Source organism: Tyto alba, unplaced genomic scaffold, assembly GCF_018691265.1.
Source record: "Tyto alba isolate M040663 unplaced genomic scaffold, T.alba_DEE_v4.0 Super-Scaffold_6, whole genome shotgun sequence".
Taxonomy (NCBI): Eukaryota; Metazoa; Chordata; class Aves; order Strigiformes; family Tytonidae; genus Tyto; species Tyto alba.
In genome coordinates, this window is record NW_024881327.1 from 56,192,033 (window position 1) to 56,213,945 (window position 21,913).

Below are 21,913 nucleotides of genomic sequence, written 5' to 3' on the forward strand. Positions count from 1 at the left end.
CCCGGGAGCGGCGGCCCCGTGGCCGCGGGGTCCGCTCGCTCCGTGGTGGACGGTTTCGGTGCTCCCGGGCAGCGGCGGCTCCGGGGGCTGAAGCCTGCGCCCCCCGGGAGCGGCGGGCGTGGTGCCGGTCCGTGCGCCCCGGGATAACGGCGCCGGGGCCCGCTCCGTGCGCCCCGGGACGCGCAGCCATGTCCGCCCGGGAGGCTGGGGGGCCCCGGCTGGGAGCCCCGACGCCGCCGGAGCCTCCCGCCGGGGCTGCGGGCGGAGCCGGGGCTGCGCCGGGGCGCGGAGCAGCGCTGCCCGTCCGTCCGGTACCCCGCGCCGCCCCCTCGCTGCTGCGAGCCGGGGGACGTCGGGCGGCCGCCCCGGCGGCGGGGAACCGGGCCCGGGGGCGTCTCGGAGCCGTGCGGGGCGCGACGGGGCGCGACGGGGCCGCCCGTCCGGGCCGGAGCCGGTGCGGGAGCCCCGGCAGGCCGGGCGGGGAGGGGGGGTGGGGGGGAGGCCCGGTGGCGGGGCGGGGCCCCGGGATGCGCGAGCCCCCGCCCCCGGGGGTGCGGGGCTGTCGGTCACGGGGCGCGGCCGCCAATCAGGGCGCGGGCGGTCGGGATTTTGGCAGGTCCAGATGGAGCGGGGCAGAAAAGCGCGCGCCGCCGGGGCCCGCCGCGCACCCGCGCTCCCGCGGGCCATGCCCCGCACCCTGCCCCGCACCCTGCCCCGCACCCGGCCCCGCACCCGGCCCCGCACCCTGCCCCGCACCCTGCCCCGCACCCTGCCCCGCACCCTGCCCCGCACCCGGCCCCGCACCCGGCCCCGCACCCGGCCCCGCACCCGGCCCCAGCCCCGCCGGGCCCGCACCGGGCGCCCCGCTCCCGCCGCCCCCGCTCCCGCCGCTCCCGCCGCCGCCGCCGCCCCCCGCCGCCCCCCGGCCATGCCCGCGCCCCGCCGGCTCTGAGCGCGGCCGGGCGATGGAGGCGGCGGCGCTGGCGCGGGAGGGCGGCGGCCAGGGCCCCCCGCCCCACGAGCCCATCAGCTTCGGGATCGACCAGATCCTCGGTGGCCCCGACCCCGCGGGCGGCGGCGCGGGGCCGGCCCGGGCGGCGGGGGAGCCCGACTACGGGCTCTACGGCGGCGGCTACGGCCCCGCCTGCTCGCTCGGCTCCTACAACCTCAACATGAGCATGAACGTGAGCGTCAACGTGACCCCCGCGCCCGCCGCGCCACCCGCCGGGGTCATCCGCGTCCCGGCGCACCGGCCCGCGCCCGCCGCGCCTCCCGCCGCGCCGCCGCCGGTGCCCGGGCTGCCGGGGCTCACCTTCCCCTGGATGGAGACGACGCGCCGCATCGCCAAGGACCGGCTCTCAGGTGAGCGCCGCGGGCCGGCTCCCGACGGCTACCGGCGGCTCCCGACGGCTCCCGGCGGCTCCCGGCGGCTCCGACGGCTCCCGGCGGCGCGGCGGACGCGGAGCGGGGTCGGGGCGGGAGCGGAGCGGAGCGGAGCGGGGGGGGGGATTCCCGCAGCGCCGGGTCCTCGCCCGCCGCCCGCCGCGCCCCGCCCCGCCCCGCTCCGCCGGGAAGCGGCCGCCGTCGGGGCCCGCGGGGAGCGGCTTGGGGCTGGCACGGTTACCGGCAGCTCCGCTGCGGCCCCGCTCCGGCTCCCGGCGGCTCCGGGCGGGGGCCGGGACCGGGTCTGGCTCTGAGCGGTGCCCGAGGGCTCCCGCCACGGCCTCGGGCTCCGCTCCGTGCCTGGTCCCTTCTCCAGGCCCGGGGGCGCTGGGTGCCGACCCCGTCCCACCCACAACGGGGGTGCGGGGAGCCGGGGTGCGGGGAGGGGGCTCTGCCAGGAGCTGCGGGGCTGCAGGGCAAAAACCCTGTGGGGCTGGGTGTGGGGAGCTGGTGCTCCTGTCCCTTGTGTGCCCCTGGGGACTGGGGCAGGCGGTGGGGGGTGCCTGCGGGGCCCGGCTGTGGGGTGTGTGGGGAGAGGGCTCTGAGACCCGTGTGTGTGGGGGTGGGCACAAGGCGCCGAGGGAGAGGGCGGGTGGCGAGGCAGGTGTCGGGGCGGCGGTGCGGGGTCCTGGCGGGGCTGGGGGCTGAGCGCCCACGGCGGGGGCTGGAGCGCCCAGCGCTGGGATGAGGGTGCTGCTTGCTGCACCCCAGAGGAGAAGGCGCAGGGTGCTGTGGTTGCGATGCTGGGCACCGTGGCGGCATGGGGGGCGCGTGTGGGTGCCGGGGGGCCCTGGCCTGGCTCGGCTCGGCTCGGCTCCTTCCCAAGATGGCGGCGCTGCCACGTCCGCAGCACACGGCTCCATGTGGGGCCGAGTCTGGGGGCTCTGTGGGGCCGGGGGGCCGAGCACTGGCCGCAGAGGCGATGAGGCCATGGGGGGCGGGAGGCCGGGGGCCGCGGGGGGCTCAGCCTGGGCGCCAGCAGCGCCGGGTTCACCTCCCGGCCCACCCCGCCATCCCAGCGGTGACGAAGCACCGTCCCCGTGCAGGGGTGGTGGGTGACGTCCCCGTCTCCTGCCTGGCGCCAGCGGTGGGTGGACGGGGCGGCCCCTCCCCGGCACGGGGTCTCCCAGCCGCAGCCATCACTCAGCACCACCGGCCTTGGGGTGGTCTGCGGGCTGTCGGCATCTGTTCCCGGCGAGGGGCCGCCCCGCGTGGGGAGGGGGCGCGGGGGCCTCCGTCCCCCCCGACTGTGCGGCTCCACCTGCGTCAACCGCGTCCGCCCCCGCCGGCGGGCAGCCTGGCCTCCTGCTCGCGCCGCCCGCCTGGGTGCTGCCGGGAGGGAGGGAGGGTCTGGCATCGCGGGGAGGGTCTGCTGGGCGCCCAGCTGTCCCCCGGGGCTGCCCCACATCCCTGCAGCATGGGGTGCCGGGGCCCCATGGCAGCCCGGTGGGCCCGGCCATGTGCAGCCCAGCCCGCGTGGTGCCGGCACCGGCGAGGGTCGCGGTGCCGTGGGGCCGTGGCTTGGCCGTGGGCCGCTGCCGGAAAGGGAGGGGAGCGGGGAGCCGGGGGTTGCACCCCACCAAACTCTCACTTTCCTCCACGCCGCCCTGACTCTCCCTGCGGCTCCGACTGCCTCCGCGGCTGGGATCTGGCATGCCGGCTTCGCCGTGCCGGGACAGCCCCTTCCCCAGCCCCCAGCACCCAGGCAGCAGCCGGCCCGGATGCTGCCGGCACATGCAGGGAGATGCCATCTGCCTCCCGACGGCTTCTGGGGTGCTGTCCCCACCCCGGGAGGGCTGGGAAGCCCCGGCAGTGCCGCGGAGGCTCCCCCGGGGCTGCGGCAGGGCCCAGGGCATGGGGTTTGTGGTGCCGGGAGCCTTTCCGGCCCCACACCGGCCCTGGGACCGGGTCTGCCGCACCGCCCCGTTGGCCCTGGTCCCCACCTGCCAGGCTGGGGGAGCCGTGGGGCCGTGGCCGTGGGGTGCAGATGGGCTCTCCCGCCACATCTTGAGCTGCCCTGCGTGTCCCTGGGCTGGGGGAGCGGGTGGGGGTGGCTCGGGGTCTCCTCCTCCCCTGCTCTCTGCCACGCAGCGCTGGCGGCCCCCCCGGAGCTCCCCGCCCCCGCGAGCAGCCAAGCCTCCCCCCCGGCTCCCGCGCCGCGCCCCTGGCTCCCCCGAGCAGCCCCTCACCCCGCCTCTGCCCCACAGCCGCGCTGTCGCCCTTTGCGGCAACCCGGCGGATCGGGCACCCTTACCAGAACCGCACGCCGCCCAAGAGGAAGAAGCCGCGCACGTCCTTCAGCCGGGTGCAGATCTGCGAGCTGGAGAAGCGCTTCCACCGGCAGAAGTACCTGGCCTCGGCCGAGCGCGCCACCCTGGCCAAGGCCCTCAAGATGACGGATGCCCAGGTCAAGACCTGGTTCCAGAACCGCCGCACCAAGTGGAGGTAACCGGGGCAGCCCCGGGGCAGCCAGCACAGCTCTGAGCCCCTGCTTCCCTCTGGCAGCCACCCCCCACCGTGGCTGTGCCCCCCGGGAGAGGCTGGGCTGGAGGGAGATGGGGTACCCATCCCCGCTGCATCCCCCGTGCCCAGCTGGGTGAGGCATGGCAGTGCCAGGGGAGGGACGGGCTGCAGGGCAGAAGCTGTGGGGCACTGCTGCAGCGGTGCTGAGAGAGGGACGGGCTGTGGGGTGGCGGCTGTGGGGCAGTGCCACAGCGGCACAGAGCGGGGCCGAGAGAGGGACGGGGCTGTGGGGCAGTGCCACAGCGGCACAGAGCGGTGCCGAGAGAGGGACGGGGCTGTGGGGCAGTGCCACAGCGGCACAGAGCGGGAACGAGAGAGGGACGGGGCTGTGGGGCAGTGCCACAGCGGCACAGAGCGGGGCCGAGAGAGGGACGGGGCTGTGGGGGAGTGCCACAGCGGCACAGAGCGGGAACGAGAGAGGGACGGGGCTGTGGGGCAGTGCCACAGCGGCACAGAGCGGGGCCGAGAGAGGGACGGGGCTGTGGGGCAGTGCCACAGCGGCACAGAGCGGGGCCGGCAGCAGGTGTGGGGCAGTGCCGGACGGGCTGTGTGTGGCAGGAGGCAGACGGCGGAGGAGCGCGAGGCGGAACGCCAGCAGGCCAACCGGCTGATGCTGCACCTGCAGCAAGAGGCCTTCCAGAAGAGCCTGAGCCAGCCGCTGCCCCAGGACCCGCTCTGCATGCACAACTCCTCCCTGTACGCCCTGCAGAACCTGCAGCCCTGGGCTGAGGACAACAAGGTGACGTCCGTCTCGGGGGTGGCCTCCATGGTGTGAGGTGCCCCGGGAGCCGTGGATGTGCGGTGGGAGCCCGGTGGGGTCTGAGCCCGGCACCGCCAGCCTGTGACAGGGAGGGGGCTGCTGCTTCCCGGGAGCCCCCCTCCATCGGCAGCCCCCTCTCTGCCACAGGCCAGCCCCCCCTGGTCCCCCCTCGGGGAGGGTGGACGGGCACCTGCGCTCGGACTCAAAGCTCTGCTGACCCCCGCGGGGACCCCTGCCTGGCGCACCGCTGCGGGCAGCCCCTTGCCCGGACCTCCTGGGGAGCCCATTCCCGGGCCCCCCCACCCTGAGGGCCTCTGCAAGTCCAGCCCCGCTCCGTCCCCAGGGCAGCTCCTCGGGTGGTCTCTGCTCAGGACCTGCTGCCCACCCATCAGTGGCTCTCCCGGCCGTGCCAGGCTCTGCTCCCCCCAGGGCAGCTGCAGCCCCCGTCCCACCCAGGGCGGGGCACAGGGTGAACGCCCCCATTCCCAGTGTCAGGAGTGCCCCCTCGCCCTCGCTGGCGCCCACCGCGGGGTCTGCACCACCCACACACACTTGCCTTATCCTGGTCGGAGTTTGCCGGCTCCGGCTTCCAGCTGCGGCCCCGGGCTGGGCGAGGAGCTCGACCCCGTGACCCCTGGCCCCCCCAGCGGTGGGACAGACTGACGGACTGGGCTCCCTGGCGCTCCTGGGCTCCACACCCACTGGTTTGCCGGCTCTCTGCGGCCCTGGGCCTGGACGTGCCCCCGTTGCACCCTGTGATGGACTCGGGGTGCCTCTGCATGCCGAAGGATTGCACCAGCCCCCCCCCCCCACCTCCAAGAGGGGCTGCCCTCATGCCTGTCCCCCCCCAAGTCTCTGTCTCCTGGGATGCCCTTCACCTCCCCCCACGCTGCCCAGGGTCAGACCAGACCTTGTGTGACCCACAGCACACTCGTGGGGAGGCAGAGGGGCCCACGGGGGGCTGAAATCCCCCCTCCTCCAGCAAATGTCTGCCCCCCCATTCCCCAGTGACCCCCTGAGTGTCCCCAGGCTTGGCCAGGGACCCCCGTCCCTTGCCCTGCCCCCCGGCCTCTGCCAATGCAGGGTCACCGGGACCCCCGGCTGGGCTCCAGCCGGGGGTCCCTGGTTGATAACAGAGGGCAGGGGGGGCAATAGCGACGACCCTGACCCTAAACTTGACCTTGACTCCCCCCGCCCCCCCCTCCGCCGCTGTCCGTGGTGCCGCCGAGGCTGCCGGGGGGGGGGCGGCAGGAGCCCGCTGTGCCGCGGACACGGGGCAGGCTCCTGCCGCCCCCGTCCCCCGCTCTCCCCGCCCCGCTGCTACCGGGAGGAGGCGGGCAACCGGTGCCGGTTCCCGGGCGGCGGGATTGGCTGCGGTTCCGTGACGCTGCCCCGTTTTACCGGGGAGGGGTCGGGGGTTGGGGGGGCGGAACCGCCGCAGAGCCGCCGGGATGAGCGCGGCCGAGGGCCGGCCCCGGTGCCGGGGGGGCGGCGAGGCGGTGCTCCGCGCCCGTGCCGAGGCTGCCGGGTACCGGCGGCTGCTGCGCGCCCGCGCTGCCGAGGTGGAAGCGCTGCGCGGGGCCGTGGGCGCGCTGCACCGGCGGCTGGAGGGGCTGCGGGACCGGCGCAGCGGGGAGCTCGCCAAGTACCAGGTGCGGGGGGGGCCCGGGCGGTTTGGGCGGGGGGCAGATAACCGGGGGGTGAGGAAGGGAGGGGGCGGGTTTTGCTAAGGGGGGAGCCGAGGCAGCGGGTGGGGCTGGTGCGGGGCCTGGATGGACGGAGGGCTGGGGAGGGGGGGCGGGGGCCCGGGAGGAAGGGGGTCGGGATGGGGCTGGGGTGGGGGGACAGGGGTCTGGGGAGGTTTATGGGATGGGGGTCAGGATGAGGCGGGGAGGGGGGGACAGGGCTCCGGGGGGGCGGGAGGAAGGGGGTCGGGATGGGGCTGGGGAGGGGGGACAGGGGTCTGGGGAGGTTTATGGGATGGGGGTCAGGATGAGGCGGGGAGGGGGGGACAGGGCTCCGGGGGGGCGGGAGGAAGGGGGTCGGGATGGGCCGGGGGAGGGGGGACAGGGGTCTGGGTGGGGTTATGGGGTGAGGGGCGGAGGATCCGGATGGAACCGGGGAGGGCACGTACAAGTGGGGCAGGGGACCGGGGGTCGTGCCGGGGCTGGGCGGGGGGGGGCTGGGGAGGGGGACCCGTGCGGGCGGGGGTCGGGGTGGGGGTCCCGGGCGTTGCTGACGGCCCGGCCGGCAGGAGCGGGTGGCGGAGCTGGAGCGGGAGATCGGCGAGGCGGAGGCGGAGATGGCCCGGTGCCTGCGGGAGTACCCGGCGCTGCTGCGGCTGCGGATGGCGCTGGAGGCGGAGATCGCCGCGTACCGGTACGCGGGGGGGGGGGCGGGGGGCGCGGGCTGGGCGCGGGGCTCAGCCCGGGCCTGTCTCTTGCAGGGAGATGCTGGAGGGCGAAGAGCTGCGCCTGGGCTGCCTGGGCCTGCCGTGACCGGGACCCCCCGCCCCGCTGCGGGACCCCGCGCCCGGGCCCCCAGACCTGTGCGCCTCGGGGTCCCCTGAGCCCCCCGCTCGCCCCCCGGACACCCCGGCCGTGGGACCCCTGGACCCTCTGGATCCCTCTGGACCCCCGGTTCTCCTGTCCTGCTGTGCCATGGGCCCTCCCGGACTCCTGGGACCCCCAGGTTCCCCAGACCCCCCACCCCAGGAGGCCCCGGCCCCCCAGGAGGGCAGCGCCCACGGGGCCGCACACTCTCACCAGCCTCTCCGGAGCAGCAGCGGGGCTGGGGTCCCGGCCCCGGCCCGCGTGGAAGCACCTCAATAAAGCCCCGTGGCATTACCTGGACCTGGCCTGTCGGGGGTGGGGGCAGTGTCCCCCAGCTGGGCCCGGCAGCGGGGGCACCCTGCTGCGCTCTCGGGGTCTGCAGCAGAGGCGGGGGGCGGGATGGCTCCGTGGGTGCCGGGGCTGTGTCCCTCGGGGGCTGCCTGGCTGCAGGGTCTTGGCTCCCTCCCACCTGGCCGAAGCCCCCTGCCCCCAGGCTGGGCACCCCACAGGGGTGCCGAGTGGGGCACATCGTGGGGGCTGAGCCACGGACACGTGGTGGAGGGGACTGAGCCCCCCCGGGCTGATGGGTGGTCTCTGATCCCCCCACTGTGGCTGTGTCCTGCCCTGGGACCGGCGTTCCTGAGGTCAGGCAGGGATCGTGCCCCCTGGGATGTGGGGATGAGGTGCTGTCCCCCAGGGTGTGCCCCCTTGGTGTAGGGCAGCACCCCAGCAGGGATGTGCTGCCCCTGGGGCTGTGGATGTTGCCCCCACCGCAGCCCCCAGAAAAGGGGCAGATCTGGGTGGAGGTTTGATGAGGAATAGGGGGGTCTGGGGCACCCGTGTGCGCTGGCAGACAGCTGGGTGGGGCCGTGGGGACCCCCCCACCCGGGCCAGTGCTGGGTACAGCCACTGAGCCGGGCTGGAGCGTGTGTGCAGGTGCGTGTGTTACACGTCTGTTTTCAGCAGTGCATAAGGACCCCCCGGGCCAGGCCCAGCGCTGGCAGGGAGCGGGCGGGTCCCTCAGGGAGCTGTGGGGCAGCGGGGGCCTTGCACAAGCCTGTGACCCCCGCCATGGGGCAGGGGCCAGTCTGGAACCTTGAGCAGAAGGGCAGGCAGGAGCCCTGCCTGCGGAGCGCCCAGCTGGAGCCCGCGGAGGCCGGGCGGCCCAACGCCCCCCACCCCACACAAAGATTAACCGAGGTTTGTTGTAGTAAAGCCAAGCCCAGCTCTTTAACAGAGACCAAAAGCCTCTTCCAAACCGTACAAGAGAATGGGAAGGTTGGTGGAGGGGGGGCTATGGCTGCCGCACCTGGGGGTGCCCCCCAGCCCCCCCGCCCTGCGTGTGCCCGTGCACGTGGAGGTGCAGTGGGGGTCGGGGACGGGTGCGAAGGGGAAGGGGGGGGCGTCCGTGCTGGGGTCAGCGCGCTCGGAGCTGGCGCTGCTGGGTCACATCGACGCCCTGCCAGGCAGTCCAGGGGCTCCAGGCGGGTTTGGCGTAGGGGTCCTGGCAGCTGATGCGCACCCGCCGCGCGCGCGCCCGCAGCCGCGTCTCCTCCGCGCCCTCCACGTACTTGTCAACCTGCAAAGCGGGGGCAGGTCGCGGCCTCGGGGAGCACCCCGGCACCGCGGCGGGGGGGCAGCCGGCACGGGCACTGCTGCGGGGAAGGTGGGACACGGCAGGAGCAGCGCTTGGCGCTGGGGGCTCAGGAGTGGGGGACACCAGGCAGTGACGCTGCCTGGCGTGGGCAGCGCTGGGGGGGGGGGGGGGGGGGGGGGGGCAGCGGAGGCAACAGCCAGGAGTGACAATTCCCCGCCCCAAGGAGGGAAGCGGTGTGTAGCGGGGAGGGGGACATTGCTGAGCCCCTGGCAAGTCCCCGCTCCCACTGGCAGCCCCGGGCGGAGGGAAGAGCAGAGGCTGGGGCAGGGTGGGCGCAGCGGAGCGAGGATGTGGGGTGACACGGGGCGGGGGCAGGCTGGGCACGGGCATCCCGCAGTTACCTGGGTGCCGTTGGGGAGCTCGTACTGCAGCCAGTAGCGCAGGGCGAAGTAAGACCGGGGGAGCGGCCAGGAGGCCGGGGGGGCCCAGGCCAGGTGGAGCTGCTCCCCCCGGCGCTGCACGGTCAGCTCCTGTGGCGGGTCGGGCCGCACTGCGGGCAGAGCGGGGCTCAGCACGGGCAGCGCTGCCCAGCCCTGGGCTGAGCCCCTCATGGGACACCCCTGAACCCCAGCACCGCCGCTCGGAGCTCACCGATGTCACGGACGAAGAAGTGGATGGAGAAGTTGAGGTAGGAGGTGTCCGAGAGCCCCTCCAGCTGCAGCTGCAGCGGGTGCAGCTCCTCGGCAAAGGGGCAGAATGAGGGATCCACAAAGCTGGCACTGAACCGGCCGTGGTGGCTGGCCGCCGGCACCCACTCCCCCAAGGAGCCGTCGCTGCAGGGGGGAGGCAGGTGTGAGGGTGGGGTGGTTACGGGGCTTGGGCTGGGTTGGGGGGGATCCCCGGGGCACCCACCTGCGTGTGAGGCGGGGCACGGAAGACGGCGGAGTAGGGGCCGGTCCAGGAGCAGTGGAAGGAGCCGCGGTAGGACTCAGCCTGGCAGGAGACGTTCATCCCCTCCTCGCCTGGCGGGGCCGAGGGGCAATGGCTCGGGGGGGTGCACGGGGCTGGGAGCGGTGCCCCTTCCCCAAACGGCACAGGTGAGGCTGCCCCTGCAGCTGGGCTCCCCCCAGACCCACACAGCCCTGCCCGGGTCACCCCACAGCGTGAACATCTGCAGACGCACGAGCATCAGCCTGCCTTCATCCTCCCAACTCCCTGCATTCGCCCCATCAGCCCCCACCCGCCCCCTGCTCCCTCAGCCCCGGGTCCCCCGCCCAGCCGTGCCAGCCCCCCCCGTGCCAGCCCCCCCGTACGGGTGCCGCTGACCACCACGTAGGTGGTGTCCAGCAGGACGGTGCCGGCCCAGCAGCTGTAATTGCCCGCAGCCGGCAGGTCCAAGCCCAGGATGGTGAGAGTCTGTCCCTCGGCCACGAGCTCGGCCATGGGCTCTGGCTCCCCGTTCTGCGTCCAGGTCACTCGCTGCTCCGAGGTGTTGCATTTTATCACCACGTTCCCGTTCACTTTCCCCACCTGAACTGGAGATGAGAGGCAGAGACCGGGGTCAGAGATGGGCTGTGGTGCGGGCAGCCCGTTCCCCACGCCACGACGGGGCTGGGTGCCCCCTTGTCCTGACGCACCATACCCGCCTTCCCCGTGGTCCCCGCCCTGCCTCCACACCCCTCATCCATCCCACCCTGCCCCATTACCCCACATCCATCCCCCTGCTCACCCCACATCCCCCCCCCACCCCACGCCATCGCTCTCATGCTCATCCTCTAACCCCCCACCCCACCAGAAGAGCTGCTCCGGCCCAGGCTCACATCACCCCGTATCAGAGGGATGTGGGTGCTCCCTCCTCCCTCCAGCTGCTGTGTGGGTCCTGCAGTCTCCCCCCTCTCCCCAGGGGTGTCTCCCCCATGGGGCAGGACTCACACTTTGGGGGGAAGGCAGTCAGGGCGTCCGCAGGAGTGAGGCACAGCACTAGTCCCACCAGCACCAGCATCTGGGAGGGGAAGGGCAGCAGTAGGGGAAGGGGAAGGGGAGCCCTGTGCCGGGGAGGGGGCCCAGCCCTACCCCAGGAGAAGGGGAGCCGGCCGAGCTGGGATGCAGCCAGCAGCACCAGCAAGGGCAGAGCCCTCAGCTCTGGGACGACAGCTGGGTCAGGCAGGAGGGGGAGCGATGCAGTGCGGGGGGAGCCCTGCACAGGGCCAGCAGCCGATGCGACACCCCGACCCTTCCCACCATGGCCCCACTGGGTGCCCCCCGAGCAGGGGTCTGCGGTGCCAGCACCGTCCTAGGGCTCCCTGGTGCCTAAACACCTGCAGTGCAAGTGCCCCCCCAGCAGCCCCGATGCCGTGCTTACCTCCGTGCGTGGCGTGCGCTGCTCCGGTGGGATCAATGTGGGCTGGGGGCCGGCAGGAGGTTGGATTTATACTGAGACGGGACCCTGTGGGGCTGCCCCAAGGTGAAGCCAAACCACAGAAGCATCACAGTTCTGAGAAGAGGAGAAAGCTGCTCTGGGTGGAGCTGCGAGCCAGGCCCCATGCTCAGCCCTTGACCCCAGCCCTGCTGGGACTCACCACGGGTACTTCCCAGGCTGGGGGGCGCTGGGGACCCACTGCCCTGCCCGGCCGAGGGCATCGCCGGGGCGGTGAGGAGGGGTCTGCTCCCAGGGACCGCTGGGCGCAGGGGCAGCGCTGGGCAGCAGGACAGTGCCGGAGCCCAGGGTGGTCCCAGCTCCTGCAGAGTGGTCCTGAGCTGCAGGACTGGCCGTAGGGTTTGCACATCACTGTGCGCCACACGGACCCCCGCAGCCCCCCGCGGTGGGGGGGAGCGGGGATGGGACCACCGAGGTCCAGCAGCGCCTGTCCCAGGGGTCCGGGGAGGGGCAGGAGCAGTGCCGGGCCCACTGGGCTGCGGTGGGTCCCCCAGGAGAGGAGCGGGTCCCTGCAGGGGCTCGGGGTGCAGCACCCACCCAGGCACGAGCTGTCTTGCCCCTTCCCAGGGCCACGCATCTGCCCCAGCTGCTCGTCCCGTGGGTTGCTGTGGGGGGGGACAGGGAGACAGGGACAGAGGCAGCCACAGCCACCAACCCCCCCTTCGCCATCCTCAGCCCCACTCAGCCTGGCCGGGCACAGCCCCTGAACCCACACCGGGCCCCGGCCCAGGGAAGGGGGGGCAGGCAGCCCCACTCTGGGGAGGGTGGGGAGGCACGACCTGTGCCCCGCTGCTCTCACTCACGTACTTTCTGGGGTTCCTAGAAAGCGAAGGGGAAGTTCGGGCTCCGAGGAGGCTGTGGGGACGCCCGGCCCTCACTTTCCACCCGACCTTCGAGGTGCTGCGGCAGGGATGTGGCAGCGGAGCCTCCGGGCCCCTTCCCGGGAACAGCGGAGCCCCCCACGCGTGGGCTGCGGGCAGGAAAGGGGCGGGGAAGGTGGGAGGCAGGGGAGGGGTCAGCAGCCAGGGTGGACCAGCCCTGCGCTGAGGGATCCATTCTGGAGCACAGCACCCACGCTGGGACCCCCGGCCCCACCAGGAAGCAGCTCAGCCCTTGGCTGCGGTGTCAGGGAGGGCTGAGAGGAGCGGGACTTGCTGGAAAGCTGGAGGGGACCCCAAGGGAGGAAGGGGGCCCTGAGGAGGGGGGACACCGCTCCCTGGGGGGAGCACCCGTGCCCTGTCCTGTCCCGGGGGGAAGGAGGAGCTGGCTGCACATCCAAGCTACCGCCCACCCCACCGCAGCTTCCCCTCCACTTCTGCAGAAAAGCTCCTGACCGCAGCGGGGAAGACCTGGCGCAAAGGCCAGGGCTGCCCCTCGGCCTGTCCTGGGGCAGCGGCACGCTACCCACAACCAGAGGAGGGAGGTGAGCAAGCCCAGAGACGCTTCATGCTCAGAAACCCCCCGGGAGAGGGGAGGCCGGGGGGCAGAGCTGTCCCACAGGGGTGCAGGCAGGACCCCGGGGTGGGATGGAGCCCACCCTCACCGGACCCCTCTACAGCGCGAGCCCCCCTCAGCTGCAAGCACAGACGCAAGGCCAGGAGTAAAGGTCACAAAACTTTATACAGGAGAGACCCACACGTGGCCCCTCGGCCCCTGCTCCCCGTGGCGTGGGGGGAGCGGGACAGGCAGGGCCAGTGGCCCCAGCCCCACGGCAGCCCCCGGGGTGAAGGAGCCCGGGCGGGGAGGGCCTGCACGACTCCCCGGGGCCGGCGCTCCCCCGAAACGGGCTCTGTGCCCAGGGGAGATGGCGGGAGCCGGTCCCGTGGCCGCTGGCACCGTGACCGTGGCAGTGCCAGGCTGTGCCTGCGCGTCCCTGGGGATGGGGTCGGCCCCCCAGCAGCGCTGCCTCCCCAGGGCTCTCCCGTGCCCGGTGGTCACAGCCAAGCCCAGGTGGCCCCGACGCGGGGACTGCGGTGGCTCCAGCTCACTGCAGCACACAGGCTTCCCGCTCCTCATCCTCCTCCCCGCCCGCCGCCTCTCCCCGCGGCTCCGGCACTGCCGGCACCTCCTCCACGGCCACCACCTTCTCCCGCAGCTCCATCAGCAGGTCGCGGCTCTCGCTGGGCGGCAGGTTGCTCAGGTAGTACTGGGGTGCCAGCTCTACCAGCCTGTGGGGATGGGGGGGGTCAGGGAGGGGTAGCCAGCCCCGGGGGCCACCCTGGAGCAGCCCCCCTGCCCGGGGACAGTCTCCCACTGCCCCCCAGGGTCAGGCATTGTGCTCCCAGGCCAGCGCCAGCTCCGGAGCCACGCAGGGATGCAGCCCGGGCACGACCCATCCGAGGTCCTCACATTTGGGGCTGTATCTCCGAGACCACGCGGAGGCAGTTGTCCTGCGAGATGGTGAACTCGTGGTAGAGGACCCAGGGGGGCAGGCGCTGGGGGGGCTGCCGCAGTAGGTAGCAGCAGGCGGGGGGCAGGTGGGCCACGTGCTTGTGCGTCAGCATCACGTAGTTGCCGGAGCCATCAATGTCCCGGGCCACCTGGGGAGCGGAGCGGGAGGGGAGCGGGGCTGGCTGGCATGACCCCCGCCCCGCGGCCAGGCCCCTCGCAGCCCCCGGGCCCACCTTGAGGAAGTAGCCGGAGATGAGCGCTCGCTGGATGTTGAGCACGTTGGCGTCGGTGCCGAAGGCGGGGGGCGAGACGGGCAGCTCGATGCGCCGCATCACGTCCAGCAGCTCTGCCCGCACGACGCCGGCCAGCCGCAGTGCTTCCCCGCTCACCGCGAGCTTGCGGCACCAGCTCTCGTCCGCGTTGTCTGGGGGAGAGGGGGGTCAGCACCGCGGGGACAGGCCTGGGCGAGCAGAGACCCCGCGCGGAACCGGGGCCTGGCTGGGCTGGGGGCTCGCGGGCCACGAAACCAGGCGCTGCCCGCCCCACAGACTGCACCCCCTCGACGCAGTGGGGACGGGAACCTCCCTCGCGGCCAGGTTGGGGTCACGAGCGTGGCTGCAGTGCGTGCTCCCCAAAGGAGCAGGGGACACGCGAGGGAGCTGTGGGACCCCGCGGGGGTATGCAGCCCACCGGCAGTCGAGCCCCTGCCCGGCACTCACGCTGCTGGAAGGCGTTGAAGATGTTGATGAGGGTGAAGTGGTCTCCGTCCGGGTGGAGCAGGGCCCGCCGGCGCACGGTCACGGCCTCCTCCACGTGCGTGGAAGGGGGCACAAAGCAGGGGGAAGCTGGGGACGGCGCAGAGGGCAGGTCACCACGTGCCCCCCAGCACTGCCCTTGCCGGTGCTGGCTCCCCGGGGGCCAGCAGCAGCGCGGGCTCCGAGCCCCTCGGCACGTACCCGTGAGCATGGCGGCCAGGCTGACCATCTCCTCCACGCAGTCGAACTCGCAGGAGGCGATGAGCGCCTTGGCCAGCTGGGGGTCCAGGGGGAACTCCGACATGATGATCCCCACCTCCGACAGGTTCCCGTCATCGTCCAGGGCAGCCAGGTAGTCCAGGTCCTCCAGCGCTTGCATCAGCGACTCGGGGGCTGGGGCAGGACGTCAGCAGGCAGCCCTGCCCACCCTCCTCCTGCACCCACAGGGACCCTCCAGCCCCTCTCCAGAGACAGCCCAGGCTGCCACGACGGCCACGGCCGGCCTCCAGCACCCCCCCGGTCGCAGCCCTCCGCTCCGGCCCCCCCGGTGCCGTGCCCAGCCCCTCTGCACCCCGCGGGCACTACCTGGCCGGTCGAGGAAGTCGCACTGGCCCATGTCGGCGATGTCCAGGCGCTTCAGCAGCAGCACGAGGCGGCTGAGGCTGGTCTCGCTGACGTGGGGCGCGGGGCTGGGGGGCAGGCGCTGCTCATAGAAGGCCTCTGAGTAGAGGCGCAGGCAGGTGCCTGCGGGAGAGGGGCTGTGAGAGGGACGGGGCCCGGGGACAGGGCGGCAAGCGCAGGCAGGGGAGCTGGAGGCGTATTTGGGGGATGCCCAGGCAGGGGGTCTCACCTGGGGGGCTGCCTGAGGCTCGCTGCATGCGTGACTCTGCCTGGCTCTTGCTGATGGGCCGCAGCACCTGGGACTCTGCCCGGATGCGGGGGTTGTAGACCTGCAGGTGAGGCCATGAGAGGGGACACCCGCAAATGAGCCCCCGCCTTCTCCCAGCCGCGTCCCCGGGGCAGCGTCCCCCAGGGCCCGGGACGGGCGGACAACGCTGCCGGGCTGCGCCCCAGAGCAGAGCGAGGCCCCCCGCTCGGCGCACACTCACGCTGCGCAGCTCCAGCCCCGAGTCGATGACGAAGCGCACGGTCCCGAGAGAGAAGGACGAGTCCGCGAGCCAGTGGGTGACCACCACTCGCCTTTCTCGGCCGCCCTCCTCCAGCGCCTCGTACACCTTCTGCGCCGCGCGGCCCACGCCAGGGTGCAGGGGCAGGACCAGCAGCGGGCCCAGCCCCGGGTTCAGCGCCACGGCCTCGGTCTGGATGGCCCCACAGCACTCGGTGATCTCCTGTGGGGGAGGACACACGAGTGATGCCCACGGACACCCGGAGCGGCCCCATCCCCAGGACAGGCCGCTCCGCTGTGCCCTGCGGGGAAAGACCCCCGGCCCCTCGGCAGAGGAGCCCCAGCTCCTGCAGTTGAATCCCCCGCAGCCCTCAGGACTCCCCGCACACGGCTGAGAGGGATCTCCCAAACCTCCCATCCCACTCGGGAGCCCAGCCGCGGGGCGCCCGCAGCCCACCTGCTCACTGGCCAGGAAGAGCAGGACGTGGCCGGGCTCCTGCCGCCGGTGGATGTCCAGCACAGCCTGGCAGGCAGCCGCGACGCGCCCACGGGCCGGTGGGTCCCTGTAGAGCAGCTGGGGAGGGGTCCCTGGCCCCGGCACCCGCACCACGGGGGGGTCCCTGCAGAAGGCGCGGAGCCGCTCCTCCATGGCCGGCGAGGTGACCACCACCACCTTCAGCGCGGGGCGCTGGCGCAGCACGTCCTTCAGCAGCCCCAGCAGCACGTCGGTGGGCACCGTCCGCTCCTGCGCCTCGTCCAGCACCACCACCCCGTACTGCCGCAGCAGCGGGTCCGACGTCATCTCCCGCAGCAGCATCTCGTCCGAGCAGTACCTGCCGCGGGCCGGCCCCTTCAGCGTGGGGACCCCTGGCGCTGCGGGCTGCACCCCCGCAGTGGGAGCACGCCTCGCCCCCTCCCCACCCCAGCCCCACTTCATCGCTCCCCCGACGAGGCCAGGCTGGATTAAGAGATTACTCTGCGGCCGGGGAGCTCAGCGGGATTAGAGCGTGGCACGAGCAGCTCTCCCATCACAGGCAGCCCGCGGGGGCCCCCCCGGTACCTGAGGATGGTCTCGGTGGTGCAGCAGTCCTCGTGGGGGACGCAATAGCCGACCTCGTGGCCCAGGTTCAGGTCCATCTCGTCCGCCACGCGCAGGGAGAGGCTGAGGGCGGCCAGGCTGTGGGGCTGGGTGCAGGCCACCAGGCCGTGGGCGAACTGCAGGGACAGGGCGTACTCCGCGCACCACTGCGGGATCTGCGGGGACAGAACGCCGGTCAGGGCCCGGGGACAGCGCGGCCCCGGGCAGAAGTGCCGGGACATTCCCCTCCCCATCGTGGAGCAGCGCCCGCTCTGCCCGCCCCGAGAAGGGCAGGGGGACCCTCCCCACAGCAGCCCCCTGAGATCCAGCCGTGGGATCTCCCGCACCAGAGGCCGTACAGAAGCACCCGACAGCCAGGCGGGACCTTCCCTCCCCCGTACCATCACTCCTGAGTCCCAGTAACCTGTGTCACCAGCCCCCCAGCAGCTTCCTGCCTTGCTACGGGACACCACGGCCCCAGCTCTTGCATTAAGGACACAGGACAACAATCCTCTCTGACTCCCCAGGAAAGATGGGGCTGGGGGGGGGGTACGTGCTGCGCTGCCTTCGCTGGAGCTGCCAGCTCAGGGTGAGCCGGGCCCCCAGGTCACGCCTGCCAGGGCTTAAGAGGAATTTGGACAATGTCATTAATGAGCTTTAACTTCTGGTCAGCCCTGGAGCGGGGAGGCAGCTGGACTAGGCGATGGCCAACAACGCCCAGACCTCAGAGCAGCCGCAGGTCCGGGGCAGGGGCTCGAGCGTCCTCGCGCGGGGCCAGAAGGATGACGGGATTCCTGCCCAGGGGCTGCCGCCAGAGCCCAGCTCACGGTCACACACGCGTGCAGCCTGCTCTGCTCCTCCGCCCGGCCCCACAGCTGCCCCGTGGATTGCGTGCGCTCGGCCGCGGCTCCGTGCACAGCTCTGCACCCTCCCTCCCTGCAAAAACCGGCGAGGGCGGCGGCACGGGGTGCGGACAGCCCTCGGCCACGACAACGGTGAAGGGACCCGGCTTTGCGTCGGCTCTTCCCACTTTGGGTGGAAACACCGCGTCTGCGGGGTGCTGGCGCACCAAAGGGCAGGAGCAGATGTTCCACGTGGATCGAGTCACGTCCCCTGGCCTGCTCGGGGCACGGCGGTCCCGGCGCCCCGCAGGGATTGTAGGCAGGGTGCCTGCACCCAGCACCAGCCCGGCCCTGGGGCCGGGCCAGGGCCCACACAAGGGCTTTATTCCCCAAACCCGGCACCCTGTGGGCCATAGGCTGAACCCAGCCCTGCGCTGCAGCGGGGTGACGCCCAAGGGAGGTGGTTTGGGCAAGCGGCCCCGAGCCCAGTGCCAGCACCCTGAGAGCCCCCGGGGCCGGCAGCTGCCACGCAGTGACCCAGCCGCACCCGCGGCCTCCAGGTGATCCCTCCCCCGGCCAAAGTCTGCGTGATGCCGTCTCCAGGGGCTGCACCGGGGCTGTCAGGCGGGCCCAGCTCCCCTGGGGCACCCCCGGGACCTGCCACCGCCGCCGGGCCCAGCTCCAGGGAGCGGCTGTTTCCCATTTCCCGCTCCCTGCGCCGCCGCGGCCGCACTTCCCGGCTCGTGCCGAGATTTTGCCCGGGGCCCCAGCTCCTGCCCTGGCACATCCCGGCGTGCGGCTGCCTGGCCCCACGCCGGGCTCACCGCAGTGGCAAAGGCGCCGCGGTGCAGCTGAAGCCCTGCGGGGCCTGCCACCCCCCTCCACGTCCCCCCACAAGCTCAGACGCTGCTGCGGGGCCAGGAAGCCGCTGCTGGGTCACAGCCCCGTCCCCGTGCCTCCTGCCCGCAGCCCCACAGGCGCCCACCTCCCCGCTCCCCCACGGCCCAGTGCCTGCCAGCCCCCGGTAACGCCGCGCAGGGCCAGCCCGCGCTGTCCGGGCAGGGGAGAGGGTCTGGTGGCTCCCGTGCCACAGGGGCTGTGGCTCGCTCCCACGGGCGTGGGATCCACACGCAGCCCCGGCGGGGGAGGCAGCGGTCTTGTGGAGAGACCAACGGTGCCGCAGCCCTGTGCCGGGCCCCCCACCACGGCCCCCCCGCCTCACCTGGGTGCTCTTGCCCGTGCCGGGGGGCCCGGACACCAGGACGATGCCGCTGTTGCCCTCCAGGTGCTCCATGAAGCTGTACTTGGTGGTCCAGACCGGCAGCTCCCGGCGCTGCCGCAGGAGCTCGTAGTAGCGGGAGGAGAAGGGCAGCCCGTCGTAGGGGTTCACCTCCAGGTCGCCGTCGCAGCCCAGGGCTGGGTCCTCTTCATCCTCCTCCTCCTCCTCCTCCTCCTCCTCCAGCACGGAGCCAGGGCGGCTCTGCCGTGGCGGGGAGCCGGGGGCCCCGCAGCCGGCCATGGCGGGAATGCCGGCACCGGTGCTGCGAGGGCAGGCAGGAGCTGGGGCGGGAGCCCGGCGCTGAGCTACCCCCGGGCGGCAGCCTACCGTGTGCCGTTCCACCGGGGCGGGGAGGGGGGGGGACCGTCGGGGGGCACCGCGGGGGGACACGCACGGGCGGCGGGCTGAGCGCGGGCCGAGCCACCGGGGAGAGCGCGGCAGGACCGGGCGCGGAGCGGGGACCGGGCCGGGGCGCGGGGGCAGGTGGACACGAATGGCACGGGCCGGGGGGAGGCTGGGACGGGCGGGACCGGACGGGGCTCCTGAGCACCGGGACGGGACCGGACCGGACCGGACCGGACCTCCCAGGACGAAGGCGAGTGCCCAGCGCGGCCCTCGAGCCGCGGCCTCGGCTTCGGCTTCGGCCCCGGCCCCGGCTCCGGTTCCGGTTCCGGTTCCGGTTCCGGTTCCGGCCCGGACGCCGCTCACCTGCGCGCGCCGCCGCCGCGGGCCGGGCCCCGGGCCTCCGTCAGGTGACCGCGGCGCCGTCACGTGGCCCCGCCGGCGGCCGCCAATCAGCGCGCGGCCCGTTGCTAGGCACCGCCCTGCCTGCGTGGCGACGGGCCGGGCTCCGCTGGGTCCTGCTGCCCCCCCCCTCCCCGCGCCGACACCGGGGGAACGGGGCCCCAGCCCCCCGGTGCCCGGCCCGGCCCCGGCCGCCCCGCTCCCCGCACGGCTCCGCGCCGCCGCCTTTGTACGGAGCAGCCGCTCGGGTGCCGCGCCTCGCCCCCCCCCCCGCTCGGAGGCGCGGTGCGAGTCCCCAGGCATCCCGCACCGGCGCTGGGCATCCCGCGGCGCGCTGCACCGGCGGGGGCCGGGGGGCGGCACGTGGAGCTGCCGGACCGGCGGACGGCACGCGCCCCCTGGCACGGAGCTGCCGCCGCGCCGGGCACCGGCTGCCCCCGGGACTCGGGGACCGGGAGCACCGGCCGCGGCGGAAAGCCGAGCTCTGAATGCGCCCGCAGTTACGGCTCTGCCCTCGCAGCCACGGGTGAGCCACGCCGCCCGTGTGCCACGGCGTGCTGTGCCACGCCACACCGTCAATGTGCCACGGCGTGCTGTGCCACGCCACGCCGCCCGTGTGCCACGGCGTGCCGTGCTGTGCCACGCCATCCGTGTGCCACGGTGTGCCGTGCTGTGCCACGCCGCCCGTGTGCCACGGCGTGCTGTGCCACGCCATCCGTGTGCCACGGCGTGCCGTGCTGTGCCACGCCGCCCGTGTGCCACAGTGTGCCATGCTGTGCCACGCCACGCTGTCAATGTGCCACGGCGTGCCGTGCTGTGCCACGCCATCCGTGTGCCACGGCGTGCCGTGCTGTGCCACACCGCCCGTGTGCCACGGCGTGCCGTGCTGTGCCACACCGCCCGTGTGCCACGGTGTGCCGTGCTGTGCCACGCCACACCGCCCGTGTGCCACGGTGTGCCGTGCTGTGCCACACCGCCCGTGTGCCACGGTGTGCCGTGCTGTGCCACGCTGCCCGTGTGCCACGGCGTGCCGTGCTGTGCCACGCCGTCAATGTGCCACGGCGTGCTGTGCTGTGCCACGCCATCCGTGTGCCACGGTGTGCCGTGCTGTGCCACACCGCCCATGTGCCACGGCATGCCGTGCTGTGCCATGCCACGCCGTCCGTGTGCCACGGCGTGCCGTGCTGTGTCACGCCGTCCGTGTGCCACGGCGTGCCGTGCTGTGTCACGCCGTCCGTGTGCCACAGCGTGCCGTGCTGTGCCACGCCGCCCGTGTGCCACGGTGTGCCGTGCTGTGCCACGCCGCCCGTGTGCCACGGTGTGCCGTGCTGTGCCACGCCGTCCGTGTGCCACAGCGTGCCGTGCTGTGCCACGCCACGCCATCCGTGTGCCACAGCGTGCCGTGCTGTGCCACGCCATGCCGTGCTCTGTCACGCCGTGCCGTGGCGGCGGCCGCCTGACCTGGCCTCAGCCAGCCTGGTGCCGTGAGCCCCGGTGCAGGCCGGCCGGCGATGGCGCGGCGATGCTGCACGCCCTGGCCTTTGCCGCGGAGGGGTGGTGGCAGCTCTCCCCCATCGAGGGTCCCCACTGCGGCCCCACGGTGCTGCCCCGGCGTGTTCTGCCGGTGGTGCCGCCTCCCGGGAGCAGACCCCCGGGCAGAGCAGTGATTATCCCCGGTTATCCCCTCCCGCTCTCTGTGCTGGGGGGCCCTTAAACCCTCCCAGCCCCCTCCCTGCCCCTGGGTTCCGCTGTACACCCAGCTCCGGTGGCTCACCCCAAACCACTCGTGCTCCCTTTCTGGGGGGCTCCCCGTCCCCTCCGTCCCCTCTTCCTCAGGCTGACGGGTCTGGGAGGGCTGCCTGGAGCTGCCTTTGGGCCGGGGATGTCTGTGGTGGGGCCAGGGGTGACCCATGGGATGGGGGAGCTGCACCCAGGGGTGACCCTGGAGCAGGGTGGGTGCGAGGTGGGGGTGTGGGCAGTGTGGGGAAGGAGCCTGACGCTGCCTCAACGGGGCCGTTGGTGAAGCGGTTACAGACTGCGAGAGCTGCAGCCTGGCTGCGGCAGGCCGGGAGCAGGTCTGGGGGGGACGGGGGTCCCGGGGCAGCGCGGGGATGGGGGACCAGCGTCCAGTCCCCACTGGTGCAGGCTGGCCGGGGTGTGCAGCCGGCGGGAGGAAGGAAGTGGTCGATGCTGAACTGTTGCTCCGCTCCGCGCCCGGGTGCTGCAGGCAGCGGCGGGCTGGGGACGGACCCGCGGAGCCTGGCTGCGGCCGTGCACCGTGCCGGCGTTGGCACCGCCGAGCCTCGTGCCCCGAGGGACGGGGACGGGCCAGCCCTGGCCATGGCGGCAGAGGCCTCGTCCCAGCGGTGCTGGTCTGGAGCGGTGC

At 73.8% G+C, this 21,913-nt stretch overlaps 3 protein-coding genes across 6 annotated transcripts; 1 reads left to right on the plus strand and 2 right to left on the minus strand.

Moving 5' to 3' along the window:
- Positions 1-930: 930 nt before the first annotated feature.
- Positions 931-7,572, plus strand: LOC122154905 (T-cell leukemia homeobox protein 2-like). The gene is made up of 5 exons (XM_042808069.1): positions 931-1,362; positions 3,651-3,888; positions 4,525-6,378; positions 6,981-7,105; positions 7,173-7,572. The coding sequence occupies exons 1-3, from the start codon at positions 966-968 to the stop codon at positions 4,739-4,741; spliced, it is 852 nt and encodes a 283-aa protein (XP_042664003.1). The 5' UTR covers positions 931-965; the 3' UTR covers positions 4,742-6,378; positions 6,981-7,105; positions 7,173-7,572.
- A 984-nt stretch (positions 7,573-8,556) lies between these two features.
- Positions 8,557-12,249, minus strand: LOC116964903 (interleukin-12 subunit beta-like). Its single transcript, XM_042808071.1, is given in 10 exon segments — positions 8,557-8,857; positions 9,277-9,425; positions 9,527-9,708; positions 9,788-9,801; positions 9,803-9,897; positions 10,189-10,410; positions 10,808-10,877; positions 11,238-11,369; positions 11,455-11,640; positions 12,120-12,249. Coding segments are annotated over 7 exon segments (894 nt in total). The 5' UTR covers positions 11,238-11,369; positions 11,455-11,640; positions 12,120-12,249; the 3' UTR covers positions 8,557-8,695.
- Positions 12,250-12,913: 664 nt separating this feature from the next.
- On the minus strand, positions 12,914-19,583 carry LOC122154901 (ATP-dependent RNA helicase DQX1-like). 4 transcript variants are annotated; one of them, XM_042808058.1, is made up of 11 exons: positions 19,492-19,583; positions 18,727-19,045; positions 16,645-16,838; positions 16,042-16,417; positions 15,568-15,807; positions 15,309-15,408; positions 15,044-15,202; positions 14,660-14,851; positions 14,423-14,548; positions 13,662-14,127; positions 12,914-13,480 (listed from the first exon to the last, which is right to left on the minus strand). In XM_042808058.1, exons 2-11 carry the CDS (start codon positions 19,021-19,023, stop codon positions 13,297-13,299), a joined length of 2,334 nt encoding a protein of 777 aa, XP_042663992.1. In that variant the 5' UTR covers positions 19,024-19,045; positions 19,492-19,583; the 3' UTR covers positions 12,914-13,296. The 4 variants fall into 4 exon arrangements, with proteins under 4 accessions (XP_042663992.1, XP_042663993.1, XP_042663994.1 ...); XM_042808059.1 differs by having other exon boundaries at positions 18,727-19,064; positions 19,492-19,528; XM_042808060.1 differs by lacking the exon at positions 19,492-19,583 and having other exon boundaries at positions 13,662-13,852; positions 13,937-14,127; positions 18,727-19,485.
- Positions 19,584-21,913: the final 2,330 nt, after the last annotated feature.